General features: G+C 51.5%; 1 protein-coding gene across 1 annotated transcript in view; it reads right to left on the reverse strand.

Annotated features, from left to right (window-relative positions):
* LOC122210297 (probable fibrosin-1) overlaps window positions 1-17,284 on the reverse strand; it is a 45,484-nt gene extending 28,200 nt beyond the window's left edge. Inside the window, exons 1-3 of the mRNA XM_042922914.1 lie at window positions 17,236-17,284; window positions 17,032-17,119; window positions 8,245-8,544 (exon numbers count right to left, since the gene is read on the reverse strand). Coding sequence (XP_042778848.1) covers window positions 8,245-8,544; window positions 17,032-17,119; window positions 17,236-17,284 — 437 coding nt within the window. The remainder of the gene's footprint in view (window positions 1-8,244; window positions 8,545-17,031; window positions 17,120-17,235) is intronic.
* Between the last annotated feature and the right edge of the window lie 2,469 nt (window positions 17,285-19,753).

The raw sequence follows: 19,753 nt of genomic DNA on the forward strand, positions 1-19,753 counted from the left end.
ATGTTGACAATCGTTGCACAAAGAATCTTTTTTTTCCCAAAACGTATTTTTCTCAATGATTACAGGTGCAACAACCACACTAACAATTACTTAGCCAACTCTAATTTTCACTGGTATCAGTGATTCACCACTGTTAATTTTTACAACAGCTTTATTGCAACTATAACTCACGTACCATATAATTTACCAACTTAAAATGTACATAGTTTTTAGTATATTTGCAGAGTTGAGCAACCATCACCACAATCTATTTTAGGATATTTTCATCACTCCAACAAGAAACTCTATATCCTCTTAGGAGTACTCCTCATTTCATCCCAACCTCCCCCAACCCCTCCCGCCCCTCCTCCATCCCACTTCTGCCCACGGCCCTAGGCAACCACTAATCTATTTTCTGTTTCCAGGGATTTACCTATTCTGGACATTTCATATAAGTGGAATGATACCTACATTAGGTGGTCTTTCGAGATGAGCTTCTTCCACTCAGCGTGTTCTCACAGTTCCTCCATGTTGTAGCACGCATCGGGACTTCCTTTCTCTTACTCCCAGTTATTCCCTTATGTGAGTATACCACATCTCTTCATCCATTCACCGGACATTGCATTTTTTTCCTTTTTCATATGATGAATAATGCTGCTACAAATATTCACGTACAAGTTTTTGTTTGGACACGTGTTTTTGATTCTTTGGGGGTACATACCTGTGAGTGAAATTACTGGATGTTTAACTTTTTGAGGAACTTCCAGGCTGTTTTCCGAAGTGGCTGCACCCTTTTACATTTCTACCAACAGCGGATCACATTCCTATTTCTCCTATCCTCTCCAATGCTTGTCATCATCTGTCTTTTTTATTTTAGCCATTCTAGTAAGCTTAAAGTGGTATCCTGTTGAGGGTTGGATTTGCATTTCCCTGATGACTAACAATGTTGACATCTTTTCACATGTTTATTGGCCATGGGTGTATCTTCTTAGACTGAGTTGTTTGCCCACTTTTTAAGTTTTTTAAAAAATCTTTTATTTATTTTTGAGAGACTCAGAGAGAGAGAGAGAGAGAGAGAGAGAGGCAGAGAGAGAGAGAGACACAGAAGCTAAAGCAGGGTCCAGGCTTTGAGCTGTTAGCACAGAGACAGATGTGGGGTTTGTCCCACAAACCGTGAAATCACGACCTGAGCCAAAGTTGGACGTTTACCCAGGCATCCCTTTTGCCCATTCTTAAATTGAGTTATTTGTTTTTGCATTTTTGAGTTGTAAGAGTTCTGTATCTATATTAGTACAAGTTTCTTGTCAGAAATATGATTTCCAAAAATTATCTCCCATTCTATGGGTTGTCTTTTCACTTTTCAACTATGTCCTTTAAAGCACAAACATTGTTTAATATTTACTTATTTTGAGAGAGAGAGAGAGAGAGAGTGCATGAGTGGGGGCAGGAGCAGAGACAGAGGGAGAGAATCCCAAGCAGGCTCCGTGCCGTCAGCATAGAGCCTGACGTGGGGCTTGATCTCACGAACTGTGGGATCATGACCTGAACCGAAATCAAGAAATGCTTAACTGACTGAGCCAGCCAGGCACCCCAAAGCACAACATTTTAAAATTGTGATAATGTCAATTACCTGCTTTTTTCCTTCTGCTGTGTTTTTGGTGTCAAGGCCACAAAGATGGACATCTATGTTTTCTTCTAAGAATTTAATAGTTTTAGCACTTAACATTTAGGTCTTTGATCCATTTTGAGTTAATTTTTACATAGGGTGTGAGGTAGAAGTTCAACTTCATTCTTTTGCATGCAATATCCAGCTGTCCCCACACTGTTGAAAAGACTGTTCTTTCTCCCATTGGGTTGTCTCGATGCCTTTGTTGAAAATCAATTGGCTATAAATATGATGGTACATTTCTAGATTTTCAATTCTATCCATTAATCAATATGTCTTTCCTTACACTAATACTACACTATCTCGATTACTGTAGCTTTCTAATAAGTTTTTAAGTCAGGAAGGGTGAGTTCTCCAACTCTGTCCTTCTCTTTAAAGATTTGCTTTGGCTATTTTGGGTTCCATAAATTCCCATATGAATTTTAGCATCAAATTGTCAGTTTCTGCAAAGAAGCCAGCTGTGGTTTTGATAAAGATTTCACTGAATCTGTAGATCAACTGGAGAAGTGCTGCCATCTTAACAACATTGTCTTCCAATCCACGAGTCTGTTTATTTAAATCTTGTTTAATTTCTTTCAATAATGTTTTATAGTTTTAGTGTACAAGTTTTGAATCTCTTTTTTAGTTAAATGTAATTAGTATTTTATTTTTTGATGCCGTTGCAAATGCAATTTTTTTTTGGTGGGGGGTCAGGTTTATTAATTTATTTTGAGAGTGAGAGTGCGTGAGTGGGGGGAATGCAGAGAGAGAGAATCCCAAGCAGGCTTAGCATTGTCTGTGCAGAGCCCAACGCAGGGCTCGAACTCAAGAACCATGAGATCATGACCTAAGCTGGTCTATAGCCTGCGTGTACCTGCGCGAGGGCGCGATGCCAGGCTTCGCTAGGTCTTGCAAGATTGGAGAAGCAGCAGGAAGTCCAGGTTTCCACGTGAAAACTCCCAAGTGTTCAATATGGGCCGGACCAATGATTATTATCCGAAATGCTTCCACACGTAAGAAACCGACCAAACGGAACGCACCTTCACCCTGCAGGCAAACATCACGGATCTTTGGTTTTCACGATTCACGTATCCAGAATCTCAAAGGACTCAACCAGGCTTTCCCAACCTCACCACTCTTGACATTTGGGACCAGATAGTTCTGTGCGGCGAGGCTGTCCTGGGCGGTGTAGGCTGGTCAGCAGCATCCCCGGCCTGTGTCGCCAGATGCCAGGAGCACCCCACACCCGAGCCAAGTCACGACAAACACAAAAAAGTCTCCGGCCATTGCCAAATGTCCCCCAGGGGGCCATCCCTGGCGGGAGCCGCTGGACTAGAGCAACATCCAACTCTCAGCTTCCAGGATTTTGTGGAAGCGTCGTCACACAGAATTCTAACACGGGGTTTCTGAAAGAAAGAGTTGCCTGCGTGAAGTAAGGACTCCTATCTGCTTTGGAAGCAGAACCCTGGTTTCTGATGAACGGCAGCGCTCTTCTTAACTAGCCTGATGACCTCTTTGAGTCCTCGCTTCCTCATCATTAAACCAGGAGTAAATAACATCACCTCTGGGAGTTGCTGTGGAGAAGGCAGTGAGAGATTTGACTCAAAAGCATCTAGCCCAGCAAGTCAGCAAGCACCAAAGACATTTCATCCACACGAACCCTTCCCTGGCGGGCAGCCGGCCCAGTGTCTACAGTCGGAAACACACGGGGTCCGGAGTCACACCCCGGCCCCAAGTCCTGCCTCGGCCACTCGCTGGCCGGGCAGACAACGGCAGGTCATTTTTCTTCTCTCTAAACCAGAAATGATAACAAGCACCAGTAGGTGAGACCAGGCCAGGTGGTTCGGTACAGCGCTTGGTAAACCAAACCAGGAGACAAGTAGTGATGATTACTACTCTCGGATCTCTGAAACGTTTCTGTAAAGGAAAGGACAAGCTCGTCGACACATCCAAGAACTCAGAAGGTAGTCATAGGAGGGTGGGGTGCAGGAGGAAAAAGAGAAAAATCACCACAGGAATCTCCACCTCCCCAACCTGTTACACAAGCAACTGCCCGCTGGTGACCCACAGACCAACTCTGGCCACAGATGTATTTTGTTTAGTCCCGCTCAGGGTCCTGGTGGTTGTTTTCAATTGGCATTAAATGCCACCTAATCTTCATGAAAATCCAGACTTGAGGCCTTTCTCAACAACTCCAAAGGTCGGGCCCGACAGCGGGCCCAGATTCTCACGCGGCCCTTTGGTAAGACAGGCACTGTCGGGTCCCCCACGGCCCTCACCTGGTCTAAGTCGCTCTTGTTTTCTTCTTCTTAGCCTGGCCCCCTGAGGCTTGGAGTTTGCAACCCTGACTTACCTAAAGGCTACTACTATCCAGGAGAACATTCAGGCCTCCAGGGAGAGCTTCCATCTTGGCAGAAACCGACACCCAAAGAGACACTCCCTCCCAGAGCCTCACCCGCGTAGTCAAGTCTGCTATGAGGCCCCCAGATTCCTGTCCTCCTGGACTCGTCGACCTCACAACCAAACGCTCAGGTTCCTCACCTCGGTGCACCCCTTCCTCCACACCCTCCACGCCAACGACCATCCGCAGCTACTGGATTCTCTGCGCCACGGATTTCCAAAAAGCTCTTTCTTTCCTTTTAGCAGGACTAGAAAAGACCACACTTCCTGCCTCCTGCTGGGAAGAACACCCAGGTTATCTTGTGGGGGAGGGGGCTCAGCACTCTCCCATTCTAGGCCCCTGAGGCTTGGGTGGGGCTGACTCCATTTCCCTGTCCAGGCAAAGGCCACTGACCCCATCAGATACCTTCAGAGTCAATCCTGGGGCTCTGGCCACAGTGAAAGGTATTCTTTGTCCCTCTGGGACTTGAACTGAAGACGTTGGAAGCCGGGGGGTGGAGGGGTGGGGTGGGGGGGCGATTCCTGCTTAAAGACACAGCTTCCCTAAAGAGTGGAACCCCTGGATCCAGCCCTGGCTGCAACTATATTGCTTTTGGACTCTTTTCCTCACATAGGAGCCAATCAAATTCGCAGCTTGGCTTATAACAATTCCAGTTGGTTTGGTTTTGTGTGTTTTTTTCTTTTTTCGTCATTGAGACAGAGAGCGGGGAAGGGGCAGAGACAGAGAAGATCCCAAGCAGGCTCCGCACCATTGGCACAGAGCTTGATCCCAGGAACTGTGAGATCATGACCTGAGCTGAAATCAAGAGCCGGATACTCAGCCAACTGAGCCACCCAGTCGCCCCTCGAGGTGGGTTTACTGACAATCAAAAGAGACCTACCTACGGGGCACCTGGGTGGCTCACTGGGTCAAGTGTCAGACTTCGGCTCCGGTCACGATCTCTCGGTTCGTGGGTTTGAGGCCCGCGTCAGGCTCTGTGCTGACAGCTCGGAGCCAGGAGCCTGCTTCGGATTCTGTGTTTCCCTCTCTCTCTGCCTCTACCCCGCTCATGTTCTGTCTACCCTTTCTCTCAAAAATAAATATTTACAAAAAAAATTTTTTTTTAATAAAAAAAAAAAAGGGACCCACTCAATACAACAGAAGTTTGAAAGAAGTGTTGAAAGATAGAGGGGAAAGGCTCTGGTCATATTTTCTCCTGTTTTTTTTTGTTTTGTTTTGTTCTGTTGTGTTACCTCTCTCCTTCCAGTAAGAGTAGAGTTTCACTTAGTGTGTCAGCCATCCCTCTATAAGGACTTACCTCATGGTGTATAAGCATTTTTGCTTGCCTGTCTCTTCCACAAGTCTGTGGAGCCCCTTCAGGGCAGAAGCCGCGTTTGTATTCACTTGGATTCTTTTCTACTTTCCACAATGGCACATAATTTGGGCTCAAGAAGGGTCTCTTGAACGGATGAATCAAGCATCCTAATTCTCTTCTTTGGGATGCCCCACTCAAGAGACCACTGCATCATCCTTGCGCCTGTGATACACAAACCATCCTCCGAAACAGACTCATGCACCCATTGTCCACAAACTGCATCATGAGAACTCAACTTCTTTCAGCCATTACAAATTCTCCCATATGTCCATCCCACAGAACCTCACTGTGGGGTGACTCATGAGATCCTCATTGTTGGGAAGAGAATACTTCCTCGCAAGACGGCACTCAGAACTCTATACATCTGTAACAGACACAACAGGCGAGCCACTCACACACAGAATATCACTCCTGGCTGCGGCGGGGGACGGGGGGACGGGGGGGAGGTAACTTCTCTGCTTTCTAGCTTTCCTCGTGACCCAAATACCCCCCCAAATCCCAATCCTGATGCCTACGCCAATAACACACAATTACAATTCTAGGCTCTCTCTTGCCTCCATTTTTCCTCCCGAGTCCTTCGTAATTCTTGACATGGAAAAAATACAAACTTATCCAGGGACTCAACAGCAGTAAAGCCAAAGCTTCCCCAGGAAACAGTTTTGGCTTTGGGAGCAGAAATTGCCACACCCCTAACACCTCTGTAACAGCTGCTGCTTCCACTGGCATCTGACAATAAAGATTTTCAAACAGAGTCAAAGGTCAGGGCCAGAATTACAATGCTAGCACGAATCACCATTTACTCTATCCAGCTTTCATTTTCCCTTCTTGGGCTCACACCACCGGAGCGAGCTGGTGAGATCTAGATGTGTGCTAGACTGACAAATGTTTATGGAGAATCGACCATATGACAGGAGCCACAGCAGAGCTGGCCAATGAAACAGAAAGACGGCAAGGACTCTCAAGGCGTTCAGTCTAATGGAGAATACTAACAAGTAAACAGGCCTTGCATTATAGAAAAGCAGGTGCTATGCGGACGTACGTAAGTGGCCAGGAGAGGGACTCCCAATCCACGTTGGAGCATCACAGAAGGTCTTTTAGACGCAGTGACCTTTGCCTGGACACCTAAAGAATGAGTAGGAGGCAGGTCTAGGGCAGGTGAGGTGAAAGGAGCTTTGGAGACTTCCAGGTAGAGGCTAACAGGGAAGAAGGCTCGGCGGCCTCTGGCAACCGAAAGGAGGCACATATGGCTGTAATTCGGCAGCGTGAAGGGAGAACCTGCTACAGAGGAAGCCGGAGCCAAAGAGACCCTGAGTGGCTTGATAGCTTGAAAAGTCTCAGAACTTTGTGCAAAAGAGCAAACACCCCTTTCCTCATGAGATGTACAAACTGGCCAGAACGACAATGTGACACATGTGTCTTGAGAGTCACTAAATACTGATTTCACAATGCATGTTACTGAGAATCCGGGGGGGGGGGGGTGTGGGGGGGCAGAAAACTCCTAAGGAGTGATCTTGTAACTCATTCACAGATGCCTGCTTGAAGCTTTGGGCCCCACGACTATTCCGTCTGCCTTCCCCTTGGCACTCCCTATTCCTATCATTTTCCTACAAATGACAGAAAGGTAGGCACTGCTAGGCTGTAGGGATAGGGAACCACTCTGGAAACAGGATAAGTGCACACGGAGATAATAGGGTGGGGGTAGCAACGAAATTGAACAAAACTAAGCAAAACGTTGGGGGGGAGGAACGAAAGTGTAAAAGGCAAATATAGAAAGCTCAAGGGGAAGTAAAAGTATTTTCAGACACACACAGAAAAGAAGTGTCCCCACGTGCTCCGGCTAAACCAAACGCCCCCTTTTACTCAACTGTTGAAAACAAAGAAGAAAAAGCAATGAAAAAGTCACACTTTCATACCCCTTCTCGGAATAAGCAGTCAACGGGGACAGGACAGCTCACTGCCCTGAAAGACCTTGAAAGATTTACCCCAGAGAACACAGCACACGATAATCAACCTCCAGAGGCTCTCAAAACCACTACAAACTCCGGTCTCTTCTGTCATTTCATCGTCGATCGTTTCCTGTCAAGCATTAAAGCGATACCAGACAAACCTGGAGAAGGATTTGCTCCCCAATCCAAAGTGAGAAAAGCTGTTTTGAAAGCCCCCCCTCTTTTTGTTTTTCCATTTGCCCAAGGCCTTTCCACAATTCATTCCTCCCGGTTCCAAATGTCTACAGGTCAAGAACTTGAGCAGTCTGGTCCATTAGGGGCCACGGTTTGGAGACGGCACACCCTCCAAAGTGCCTCCAAGGGAGTCCTGAGTCTCCCTAAGCGGCTCCGATGGGCTCTGATCGCCCCTTACTTATTGACTGCCATCAGGCACTTGGAGGTGGACGGCCGGTCGGCAGCGGCCAGGCGACCCGGAAAGGCTGAGAATGCCGCCCCCCAGAGCACCATGCCCGCCCCGGCCTCAGGTACACCAGTTAGCCGAGTTTTCGCCCAAGGCAAAGCCCCGGGAGAGGGGGGCAGGCCCGGGGAAAGCATGGGTCCAGACCCCAGAGGACGATGCTCAGCGGGGCCGGGACAATGGGCGGTGGGGACCCGAGCGGGGGGGGGGGCGTCCCGGGAGGCCGGCCCGCCCCGCTGTTCCTGGGGGCTCGGGCGGCGGCCCCGAGATGGCCGCCTGGCCGCTGCGTGGCACAGCCCTCGTCCCTGGCCCGCAGCGGACCCGGCGCGGAGCGGGCGGCCTGGCGGCCGGGCCGGAGCGCGGGCCCCCGCGGGGCAGCGGGCCCGCCCCGGCCCGGGCCACGACCCCGACCCCCGGTCCCCGGCCCGCGCGCTCCCGGCGGGCCCGGCACGGCTGACTCACCTGCCCACGGTCTGGTTGGCGAGCTGCTTCATGCGGTTCAAGAGCAGCGGCAGCGGCGGCCCGCGGGGCTCGGGCCTGGCGCGGCTACATCGATTCCGGGCCGAGGAGGCGGCGGCGGCGGCGGCGGCGGCGGCTGCGCCGGCTGCGACTGCTACTGCGGCTGCTGTGGCGGCTGAGCGGCGGCTGCGGCTGCTATTGTGGCTGCGGCTGCTACTGTGGCTGCGGCGGCGGCGGCGGCGGCGGTTGGGCCGACTGCGGCTGCTACTGCGTCGGCTGCGGCTGCTACTGCGGCTGCGGCGACTGAGCGGCGGCGGCGGCGGCCAAGGCGGCTGTGGCGGCTGCTGCTCCCGGGCCGGCGCCACGCCCTCGCCGCGTCACTTCCAGCGGCGCCGCCCGCCGGGGGCCGCGCGGGGCCGGGCTGGCAGACGAGCGCCAGGCTCGCCGCTTGGCCCCCGCCCCCCAACCCGGGCCGCTCCGAGGAGCGCGCGGAGCCCCGCGTCCCGACGCCTCCTAGGATCCCGACTCCCGCCCGGGTAGGCCGCGCACCGTTGGGAGGGGGCGGCGGTTCGGGATCTCGCGGTTCCTGAGTTTTAGCTCCGCACTGGGCTCTGTGCTGACGGCTCGGAGCCTGGAGCCTGCTTCGGATTCTGGGTCGCCCTCTCTCTCCGCCCCAACCCTGCTTGTGCTCTCTGTCTTTCAAAAATGAATAAACATAAAAAAAAATTTAGGGGCTCCTGGGTGGCTTCCTGGGTTGAGCGTCCAACTTGGGCTCAGGTCATGATCTCGCAGTTTGTGAGTTTGAGCCCTGCGTCGGGCTCTGTGCACACAGCTGGAAGCCTGGAGCCTGCTTCCCATCCTGTGTCTCCCTCTCTCTCTCTCTGCCCCTTCCCCGCCCATGCTCTGTCTCTGTCTCTCAAAAATAAATAAACGTTAATAAAAAAATTTTTTTAATTAAAAAAACCAGTGGCTTCTTTTTTTTTTGCAATAATTTTTTGATGTTTATTTTTCTTGTTTGAGAGTGAAAATGGGGGAGGAGCAGAGAGAGAGAGAGGGAGAAAGAGGACCTGAAGCAGGTTCTGCGCTGACGCAGGCGGGGCTTGAACTCCAGAGCTGAGAGGTCACGAGCCACAAGATCACAAGGCACAAGATCACAACCCGAGCCAAAGTCAGATGCTTACACTGACCGAGCCCAAGGCACCCCAAAACAGTGGTCACTTCTTACCAGGGTAGACATTGGTGGGTTTGGAGGCTCTGGCCAAAGGAAGACATAGACGTACATTTGTCTATATGGGAGGAGAGTATTCTCCAACCGCTTTGTTTGGGTGGAGGCCCACTCCATGTGGTCTGATTTACAAGTAACAGCATAAATCGGCTGAAGTAAAATTAACAACAAGGAATATGTTGCCTCCAGAACCCCCAAAATACGGAAAGATTTGAGACTTGTATGTCCTCAACAAACGTGTCCAACAAATGTCCTCACGGTAGGATGTCATACCTGTGCTCTCGGAGAAAGCTGGGTAAGTTAAGATCCTGCCTGCAAAGATGACATGTGATAGCAGAAGGGTTCGGGTGGCCTGTGCATAACAGGGTAAAACATGTCCCCTTCAAGCTCAAGGGAAAGGTGGCTGAGAGGACATTGAAATGGGCGCTGAACAGAACCTATTAGCCAAATCTATAAGAAAGAGCAAAATATGTACCGTCTTTAAATTTGTTGGGATCCCAGGTGTTTTAAGGGTAGCAGGGTTTATACGGATAGAAATATAACTGAAAACACTGGCTACTTATGGGGCACCTGGCTGGCTCGGTCGGTCGAGCGTCCCACTTCGGCTCGGGTCACAATCTCGCGATCCGTGAGTTCGAGCCCCGCGACGGACCCTGTGCTGACGGCTCAGAGCCTGGAGCCTGTTTCAGATTCTGTGTCTCCCTCTCTCTGACCCTCCCCTGTTCATGTTCAGTCTCTCTCTTTCTCAAAAATCAATAAACGTAAAAAAAAAAAAAAAAAAAAAAAAAAGGAAATTAAAAAAAAATGAAATAAAATCTGAAAACGTCTGAATTCCAAAACTCATCTGGCCCCTAGGGTTTTGGAAAAAGGACCGTGGGCCTGCTGTACTTTTCACATCCATGTTTAAGAAAATAGACACACACGGCAGGTAGGAGCGTAATAATATTTGTACGTGGATTTATACTTGGATTGATTACGAGGGCATCTGCCTACATTGGAGACACAGAAACAGAATGATAAAGGCCAGACATCGCCAGTCCGACAAGACTGCGTGGTGTGCATACTGACTCTGGGACCCTATACCATAAACCCATGTCCAATCTCAGGGGCAGGGGCCTGCCGTGGACACACTGGGAACCACGACCACAGACATCATTTCCTCTTAGAATAACATGCTGCCTTCACGTGTAAAACCAATGCCATAAGGCCACACATGACCACATCTGTTTAGGGTTCATTTTGGTTCAGTGAACCATGGGCTTTCTTCACGCACCTATAAACAACCCTGTTTGATTTCACAGGAGGTAAAGTGGATGACCAGGCCACGGAAGCTCGGATTCAGAAGTCGTGGGGAGAAAACATTCCTTTCCTCCTCTGCTCTATGCAGAGGCTGGACGGGATCCACTCAGACCGGAGCGAACCAAGCACAGCCACCTCCCCTGGAAAAGGCGGAGGAAGTCGGGGTGTGGAACAGGTGAGGGGTGGAGAATGTTACCGCTGATAGAGAGAGGACACGGTGTGCGGTTTGCGACGCCGAATACAGAAAGGGCCGTCTCGCGGAAGAGAGACGCAGGCGTCGTGGCACCAGAGGACTCCCCTGGGACTCACGGGCAGAGATGCCTTTGACTCACGTTGCCCCTAACGCAACGGGCTACCTCGCGAGGCAGAGACTCCGCTGCTCCTGGAGAAGGTCGTTGAGAGATCCGTGAGCAGGGAGGGGTCCGCAAGGAATGTACCACAGCAGGACAAGCCAGATAGGGACCCGGGCACACTGGACGGTCGATGCCCCACCCGGACGGGACAGCACCTACGCAGCTGCAGCTACGACGACGTGTACCTGCGCGAGGGCGCGATGCCAGGCTTCGCTAGGTCTTGCAAGATTGGAGAAGCAGCAGGAAGTCCAGGTTTCCACGTGAAAACTCCCAAGTGTTCAATATGGGCCGGACCAATGATTATTATCCGAAATGCTTCCACACGTAAGAAACCGACCAAACGGAACGCACCTTCACCCTGCAGGCAAACATCACGGATCTTTGGTTTTCACGATTCACGTATCCAGAATCTCAAAGGACTCAACCAGGCTTTCCCAACCTCACCACTCTTGACATTTGGGACCAGATAGTTCTGTGCGGCGAGGCTGTCCTGGGCGGTGTAGGCTGGTCAGCAGCATCCCCGGCCTGTGTCGCCAGATGCCAGGAGCACCCCACACCCGAGCCAAGTCACGACAAACACAAAAAAGTCTCCGGCCATTGCCAAATGTCCCCCAGGGGGCCATCCCTGGCGGGAGCCGCTGGACTAGAGCAACATCCAACTCTCAGCTTCCAGGATTTTGTGGAAGCGTCGTCACACAGAATTCTAACACGGGGTTTCTGAAAGAAAGAGTTGCCTGCGTGAAGTAAGGACTCCTATCTGCTTTGGAAGCAGAACCCTGGTTTCTGATGAACGGCAGCGCTCTTCTTAACTAGCCCGATGACCTCTTTGAGTCCTCGCTTCCTCATCATTAAACCAGGAGTAAATAACATCACCTCTGGGAGTTGCTGTGGAGAAGGCAGTGAGAGATTTGACTCAAAAGCATCTAGCCCAGCAAGTCAGCAAGCACCAAAGACATTTCATCCACACGAACCCTTCCCTGGCGGGCAGCCGGCCCAGTGTCTACAGTCGGAAACACACGGGGTCCGGAGTCACACCCCGGCCCCAAGTCCTGCCTCGGCCACTCGCTGGCCGGGCAGACAACGGCAGGTCATTTTTCTTCTCTCTAAACCAGAAATGATAACAAGCACCAGTAGGTGAGACCAGGCCAGGTGGTTCGGTACAGCGCTTGGTAAACCAAACCAGGAGACAAGTAGTGATGATTACTACTCTCGGATCTCTGAAACGTTTCTGTAAAGGAAAGGACAAGCTCGTCGACACATCCAAGAACTCAGAAGGTAGTCATAGGAGGGTGGGGTGCAGGAGGAAAAAGAGAAAAATCACCACAGGAATCTCCACCTCCCCAACCTGTTACACAAGCAACTGCCCGCTGGTGACCCACAGACCAACTCTGGCCACAGATGTATTTTGTTTAGTCCCGCTCAGGGTCCTGGTGGTTGTTTTCAATTGGCATTAAATGCCACCTAATCTTCATGAAAATCCAGACTTGAGGCCTTTCTCAACAACTCCAAAGGTCGGGCCCGACAGCGGGCCCAGATTCTCACGCGGCCCTTTGGTAAGACAGGCACTGTCGGGTCCCCCACGGCCCTCACCTGGTCTAAGTCGCTCTTGTTTTCTTCTTCTTAGCCTGGCCCCCTGAGGCTTGGAGTTTGCAACCCTGACTTACCTAAAGGCTACTACTATCCAGGAGAACATTCAGGCCTCCAGGGAGAGCTTCCATCTTGGCAGAAACCGACACCCAAAGAGACACTCCCTCCCAGAGCCTCACCCGCGTAGTCAAGTCTGCTATGAGGCCCCCAGATTCCTGTCCTCCTGGACTCGTCGACCTCACAACCAAACGCTCAGGTTCCTCACCTCGGTGCACCCCTTCCTCCACACCCTCCACGCCAACGACCATCCGCAGCTACTGGATTCTCTGCGCCACGGATTTCCAAAAAGCTCTTTCTTTCCTTTTAGCAGGACTAGAAAAGACCACACTTCCTGCCTCCTGCTGGGAAGAACACCCAGGTTATCTTGTGGGGGAGGGGGCTCAGCACTCTCCCATTCTAGGCCCCTGAGGCTTGGGTGGGGCTGACTCCATTTCCCTGTCCAGGCAAAGGCCACTGACCCCATCAGATACCTTCAGAGTCAATCCTGGGGCTCTGGCCACAGTGAAAGGTATTCTTTGTCCCTCTGGGACTTGAACTGAAGACGTTGGAAGCCGGGGGGTGGAGGGGTGGGGTGGGGGGGCGATTCCTGCTTAAAGACACAGCTTCCCTAAAGAGTGGAACCCCTGGATCCAGCCCTGGCTGCAACTATATTGCTTTTGGACTCTTTTCCTCACATAGGAGCCAATCAAATTCGCAGCTTGGCTTATAACAATTCCAGTTGGTTTGGTTTTGTGTGTTTTTTTCTTTTTTCGTCATTGAGACAGAGAGCGGGGAAGGGGCAGAGACAGAGAAGATCCCAAGCAGGCTCCGCACCATTGGCACAGAGCTTGATCCCAGGAACTGTGAGATCATGACCTGAGCTGAAATCAAGAGCCGGATACTCAGCCAACTGAGCCACCCAGTCGCCCCTCGAGGTGGGTTTACTGACAATCAAAAGAGACCTACCTACGGGGCACCTGGGTGGCTCACTGGGTCAAGTGTCAGACTTCGGCTCCGGTCACGATCTCTCGGTTCGTGGGTTTGAGGCCCGCGTCAGGCTCTGTGCTGACAGCTCGGAGCCAGGAGCCTGCTTCGGATTCTGTGTTTCCCTCTCTCTCTGCCTCTACCCCGCTCATGTTCTGTCTACCCTTTCTCTCAAAAATAAATATTTACAAAAAAAATTTTTTTTTAATAAAAAAAAAAAAGGGACCCACTCAATACAACAGAAGTTTGAAAGAAGTGTTGAAAGATAGAGGGGAAAGGCTCTGGTCATATTTTCTCCTGTTTTTTTTTGTTTTGTTTTGTTCTGTTGTGTTACCTCTCTCCTTCCAGTAAGAGTAGAGTTTCACTTAGTGTGTCAGCCATCCCTCTATAAGGACTTACCTCATGGTGTATAAGCATTTTTGCTTGCCTGTCTCTTCCACAAGTCTGTGGAGCCCCTTCAGGGCAGAAGCCGCGTTTGTATTCACTTGGATTCTTTTCTACTTTCCACAATGGCACATAATTTGGGCTCAAGAAGGGTCTCTTGAACGGATGAATCAAGCATCCTAATTCTCTTCTTTGGGATGCCCCACTCAAGAGACCACTGCATCATCCTTGCGCCTGTGATACACAAACCATCCTCCGAAACAGACTCATGCACCCATTGTCCACAAACTGCATCATGAGAACTCAACTTCTTTCAGCCATTACAAATTCTCCCATATGTCCATCCCACAGAACCTCACTGTGGGGTGACTCATGAGATCCTCATTGTTGGGAAGAGAATACTTCCTCGCAAGACGGCACTCAGAACTCTATACATCTGTAACAGACACAACAGGCGAGCCACTCACACACAGAATATCACTCCTGGCTGCGGCGGGGGACGGGGGGACGGGGGGAGGTAACTTCTCTGCTTTCTAGCTTTCCTCGTGACCCAAATACCCCCCCAAATCCCAATCCTGATGCCTACGCCAATAACACACAATTACAATTCTAGGCTCTCTCTTGCCTCCATTTTTCCTCCCGAGTCCTTCGTAATTCTTGACATGGAAAAAATACAAACTTATCCAGGGACTCAACAGCAGTAAAGCCAAAGCTTCCCCAGGAAACAGTTTTGGCTTTGGGAGCAGAAATTGCCACACCCCTAACACCTCTGTAACAGCTGCTGCTTCCACTGGCATCTGACAATAAAGATTTTCAAACAGAGTCAAAGGTCAGGGCCAGAATTACAATGCTAGCACGAATCACCATTTACTCTATCCAGCTTTCATTTTCCCTTCTTGGGCTCACACCACCGGAGCGAGCTGGTGAGATCTAGATGTGTGCTAGACTGACAAATGTTTATGGAGAATCGACCATATGACAGGAGCCACAGCAGAGCTGGCCAATGAAACAGAAAGACGGCAAGGACTCTCAAGGCGTTCAGTCTAATGGAGAATACTAACAAGTAAACAGGCCTTGCATTATAGAAAAGCAGGTGCTATGCGGACGTACGTAAGTGGCCAGGAGAGGGACTCCCAATCCACGTTGGAGCATCACAGAAGGTCTTTTAGACGCAGTGACCTTTGCCTGGACACCTAAAGAATGAGTAGGAGGCAGGTCTAGGGCAGGTGAGGTGAAAGGAGCTTTGGAGACTTCCAGGTAGAGGCTAACAGGGAAGAAGGCTCGGCGGCCTCTGGCAACCGAAAGGAGGCACATATGGCTGTAATTCGGCAGCGTGAAGGGAGAACCTGCTACAGAGGAAGCCGGAGCCAAAGAGACCCTGAGTGGCTTGATAGCTTGAAAAGTCTCAGAACTTTGTGCAAAAGAGCAAACACCCCTTTCCTCATGAGATGTACAAACTGGCCAGAACGACAATGTGACACATGTGTCTTGAGAGTCACTAAATACTGATTTCACAATGCATGTTACTGAGAATCCGGGGGGGGGGGGGGGTGTGGGGGGGCAGAAAACTCCTAAGGAGTGATCTTGTAACTCATTCACAGATGCCTGCTTGAAGCTTTGGGCCCCACGACTATTCCGTCTGCCTTCCCCTTGGCACTCCCTATTCCTTTCATTTTCCTACAAATGACAGAAAGGTAGGCACTGCTAGGCTGTAGGGATAGGGAACCACTCTGGAAACAGGATAAGTGCACACGGAGATAATAGGGTGGGGGTAGCAACGAAATTGAACAAAACTAAGCAAAACGTTGGGGGGGAGGAACGAAAGTGTAAAAGGCAAATATAGAAAGCTCAAGGGGAAGTAAAAGTATTTTCAGACACACACAGAAAAGAAGTGTCCCCACGTGCTCCGGCTAAACCAAACGCCCCCTTTTACTCAACTGTTGAAAACAAAGAAGAAAAAGCAATGAAAAAGTCACACTTTCATACCCCTTCTCGGAATAAGCAGTCAACGGGGACAGGACAGCTCACTGCCCTGAAAGACCTTGAAAGATTTACCCCAGAGAACACAGCACACGATAATCAACCTCCAGAGGCTCTCAAAACCACTACAAACTCCGGTCTCTTCTGTCATTTCATCGTCGATCGTTTCCTGTCAAGCATTAAAGCGATACCAGACAAACCTGGAGAAGGATTTGCTCCCCAATCCAAAGTGAGAAAAGCTGTTTTGAAAGCCCCCCCTCTTTTTGTTTTTCCATTTGCCCAAGGCCTTTCCACAATTCATTCCTCCCGGTTCCAAATGTCTACAGGTCAAGAACTTGAGCAGTCCGGTCCACAGGGGCCACGGTTGGGAGACGGCACACCCTCCAAAGTGCCTCCAAGGGAGTCCTGAGTCTCCCTAAGCGGCTCCGATGGGCTCTGATCGCCCCTTACTTATTGACTGCCATCAGCCACTTGGAGGTGGACGTTCGGGCCGGGCGACCCGGAAAGGCTGAGAATGCCGCCCCCCAGAGCACCGCGCCCGCCCGGCCTCGGGCACACCAGTTAGGCGAGTTTTCGCCCAAGGCAAAGCCCCGGGAGAGGGGGGGAGGCCAGGGGAAAGCTTGGGTCCAGACCCCAGAGGACGATGCTCAGCGGGGCCGGGACAATGGGCGGCGGGGACCCGCGCTGGGGGCGTCCCGGGAGGCCGGCCCTCCCCGCTGTTCCCGGGGGCTCGGGCGGCGGCCCTGAGCTGGGCGACAGGCCGCTGCGTGGCGCAGCCCTCCTCCCTGGCCCGCAGCGGACCCGGCGCGGAGCGGGCGGGCGGCCGGGCCGGAGCGCGGGGCCCCGCGGGGCAGCGGGCCCGCCCCGGCCCGGGCCACGACCCCGACCCCCCGGTCCCCGGCCCGCGCGCTCCCGGCCGGCCCGGCACGGCTCACTCACCTGCCCACGGTCTGGTTGGCCAGCTGTTTCCTGCGGTTTAACTGCCTCTTCACGGCGGCGGCGCCAGCTGCGGCCCGCGGGTCTCGGGCTGTGCAGCTCGGGGGACGGCCTGAGGGGACTACCTCGCTTCCGGGCCGAGGCGGCAACAGCGGCGGCGATGGCGGCTGCTCCGAGGCCGGAGCCCCGCCCTCTCCGCCGGGTCACTTCCAGTGGCGCCACCCGCCGGGGGGCCGCGGTCCAACTGCTTCTTCATGGCGGCGGCAGCGGCGGCCCGCGGGGCTCCGGCCGGGGAGGTCGGGGGACGGCCTGGCGCCGATACATCGCCTGCCGGCGGAGACAGCGTTGGCGGCGGCGGCGGCGGCTCCTCCTCTTCTTCCTCCGCCTCCTCCTCCGCCTGCTCCTCCGCCTGCTCCTCCGCCTCCTCCTCCGCCTCCTCCTCCGCGTCCTCCTCCTCCTCCTCCCAGGCCTGAGCAAGTATGCCACAGGGGTCTACATACTTGGGGTGTAGTGAGGGCAGTATCGTGAGCACAGACATGTATCACACACCTGGAAGCACGAGGCTCGAGTGTACTTTATTCACTCGTTCCACAGAAATTATTGAGCGTATCCGTTGTGCCAAAGCCTTCTTTTTTGAATGGTTGGTGGGTATTCAGTTGTTGGGAACACATGATGAATAGGACTGACGTGGCGTCTGAGGGCAGCACCATCTCCTCGGAAAAGACAGGAAGCAAATAATTCCCTGTGAAATCCATAATTACGGTTTTGTGTTGAGTGCTGAGAAATACGGCATGCCATTCGAGTTTGTCATTGAGGCAATAATGTTGAAGCTGAGATCACAAGGCTGAATGCAAAACGGGGATATAGGAGGGTGTTGGGGCAGAGCAGGGGAGTGCGAACTGTTAAAGGAATGGGTAGAATGCCCTTGAAGCTGGGGCCACTAGGGAATGGAGGTGGGGAATGCCAAGGTTTTGGGTTAAGGCTCGCACTTTTTGTAGGTTCTTGGAGACTAAGCATAGTGATTTAAAACATGGACCTTGGGGCCGGGCTCTGTCAAGCTGATCCTAGCTCTGCCACTAAACCATTCTGCATCAAGTTTTTTGATCGGGCTCTGCTGCTGATCTTGTGTCTCTCTCTCTTTCTGCCCCTCTCCTGCTCATGCTGTGTCTCTTTCTCTCAAAAAATAAATAAATGTTAAAAAAAAAATTAAGAAAGAAAGAAAGAAAGAAAGAAAGAAAGAAAGAAAGAAAGAAAGAAACCACAGATGCTCATGTCCTACTCTAGACTCACGGAATCAGAATCTGCTGGGATAGGTCCTGGGCTATAAAGACTGGGCGTGTTTGCCATCTGGGTGCATTTCATTGAAGCTTCTTTTGCACTGGCCTTTCCCTCATCTGAAAAAAACATGCAAAAAGATTGTGAGAATCTGTAAGTTAGTGTTTTAAGACGTGTTGTAGGTCTCTCTCCTTCAAGTTCTGTGATATCTTCACCGTAATGTGTTAAACCCTTCAATCTTGTCAAAAGATCACGTTATTAACGTGGGGTAGGAGGGAGGAAGGCCCATGGAGGGATCAGGCCTGACTTGTTCCAGGAAGGACCAGGCCAGCATGAGGGAGAAGGAGGTGGGCTGAAGGGGTCTTAGGGACTTGTGATGGTGTCCAATGGAGAATTTTGACCCGAAGAACGAGGTGACCTGACTTGGGTTTTAATGGGATCACTCTGGCTTCTCTGTTGAGAGCAGCCTGTAGGGAGCAAGGACGGAAGCAGGGAGATCAGTTAATAGGCTGATGGAATTTTCCAAGACAGAGGCACTGATGTCTTGGGTCAGGATGGTAGCACCGGAAGGGCTGAGAATCGACCAGATTCTGGGTACGTTTTGAAGGAGGAGGTGATGGGATGTGTTGACAGATTGGATGTGGGTGAGGCCAGTGAGTGAAAGAAGAAGCCAAGCCCTCTGGCTCATCTCAGATGCGGCTCCCACCAGGAGGCCCCTGACACCTGCAGACCAGGCCCAGCCCCTCCCGTGTTCTCTATGCGTGTCCTTGGCGGCGGTCAGTCCAGCTGCGGCGTAGGCAGGCGTAGTGTTGAACGTTTGTCTCCCCCCCGCGAGAAGAAAGGTGTGGGGAATGACCGTGTCTGCCTTAGCCACGTGCCTGCTAGACCCATTTCTCAGGCGGCCAAGTGACGAGGAACTGAACGCCGAAGCTCAGGGTTGCACTTCCTGATGAGGTCTCCACATTCTGCTGTTCTGTTTCCCTGGATTTGAGTGGTCTGTCTGTTTTAGAAGCCAGGCCCGGGGCTGTAAGACTGAAATCCTGTTGTAAAAATTACAGAAGTCAATCTGATTTCCACCGAATCCAAAAATGTCCCCCTTGAGGTGCAGGTGGGTCACAGGATCACCTCCCTGGAGAGGCGGCATTTTCCCAAGGGCCTAGGCCTTTGCAGCACACGGATTGCATCTTTGCAGCCGTGCCCAGAGAGCAGGGCTTGAGATCGTGATCTGAATATTTGAAGGTGGGGGCTGGTGCTTTCCATCCTCAGAGAAGATGTGTCACTTTAGAATTAGAATATTCTGGTGAGGATAAATTAGCTGCCCAACTTGCCCATCACGAAGGTCCCGTAAATCGTGGATTTTCTGCAACCCTCCTCATGTTTTCAAAAAAGCAACAAACTAAATTTTGGAAAATATCTATGAAAAACAATGGTTTCAAATCTAGAATACTAA

The sequence above is a fragment of the Panthera leo genome, chromosome E3 (assembly GCF_018350215.1).
Source record: "Panthera leo isolate Ple1 chromosome E3, P.leo_Ple1_pat1.1, whole genome shotgun sequence".
Lineage (NCBI taxonomy): Eukaryota > Metazoa > Chordata > Mammalia > Carnivora > Felidae > Panthera > Panthera leo.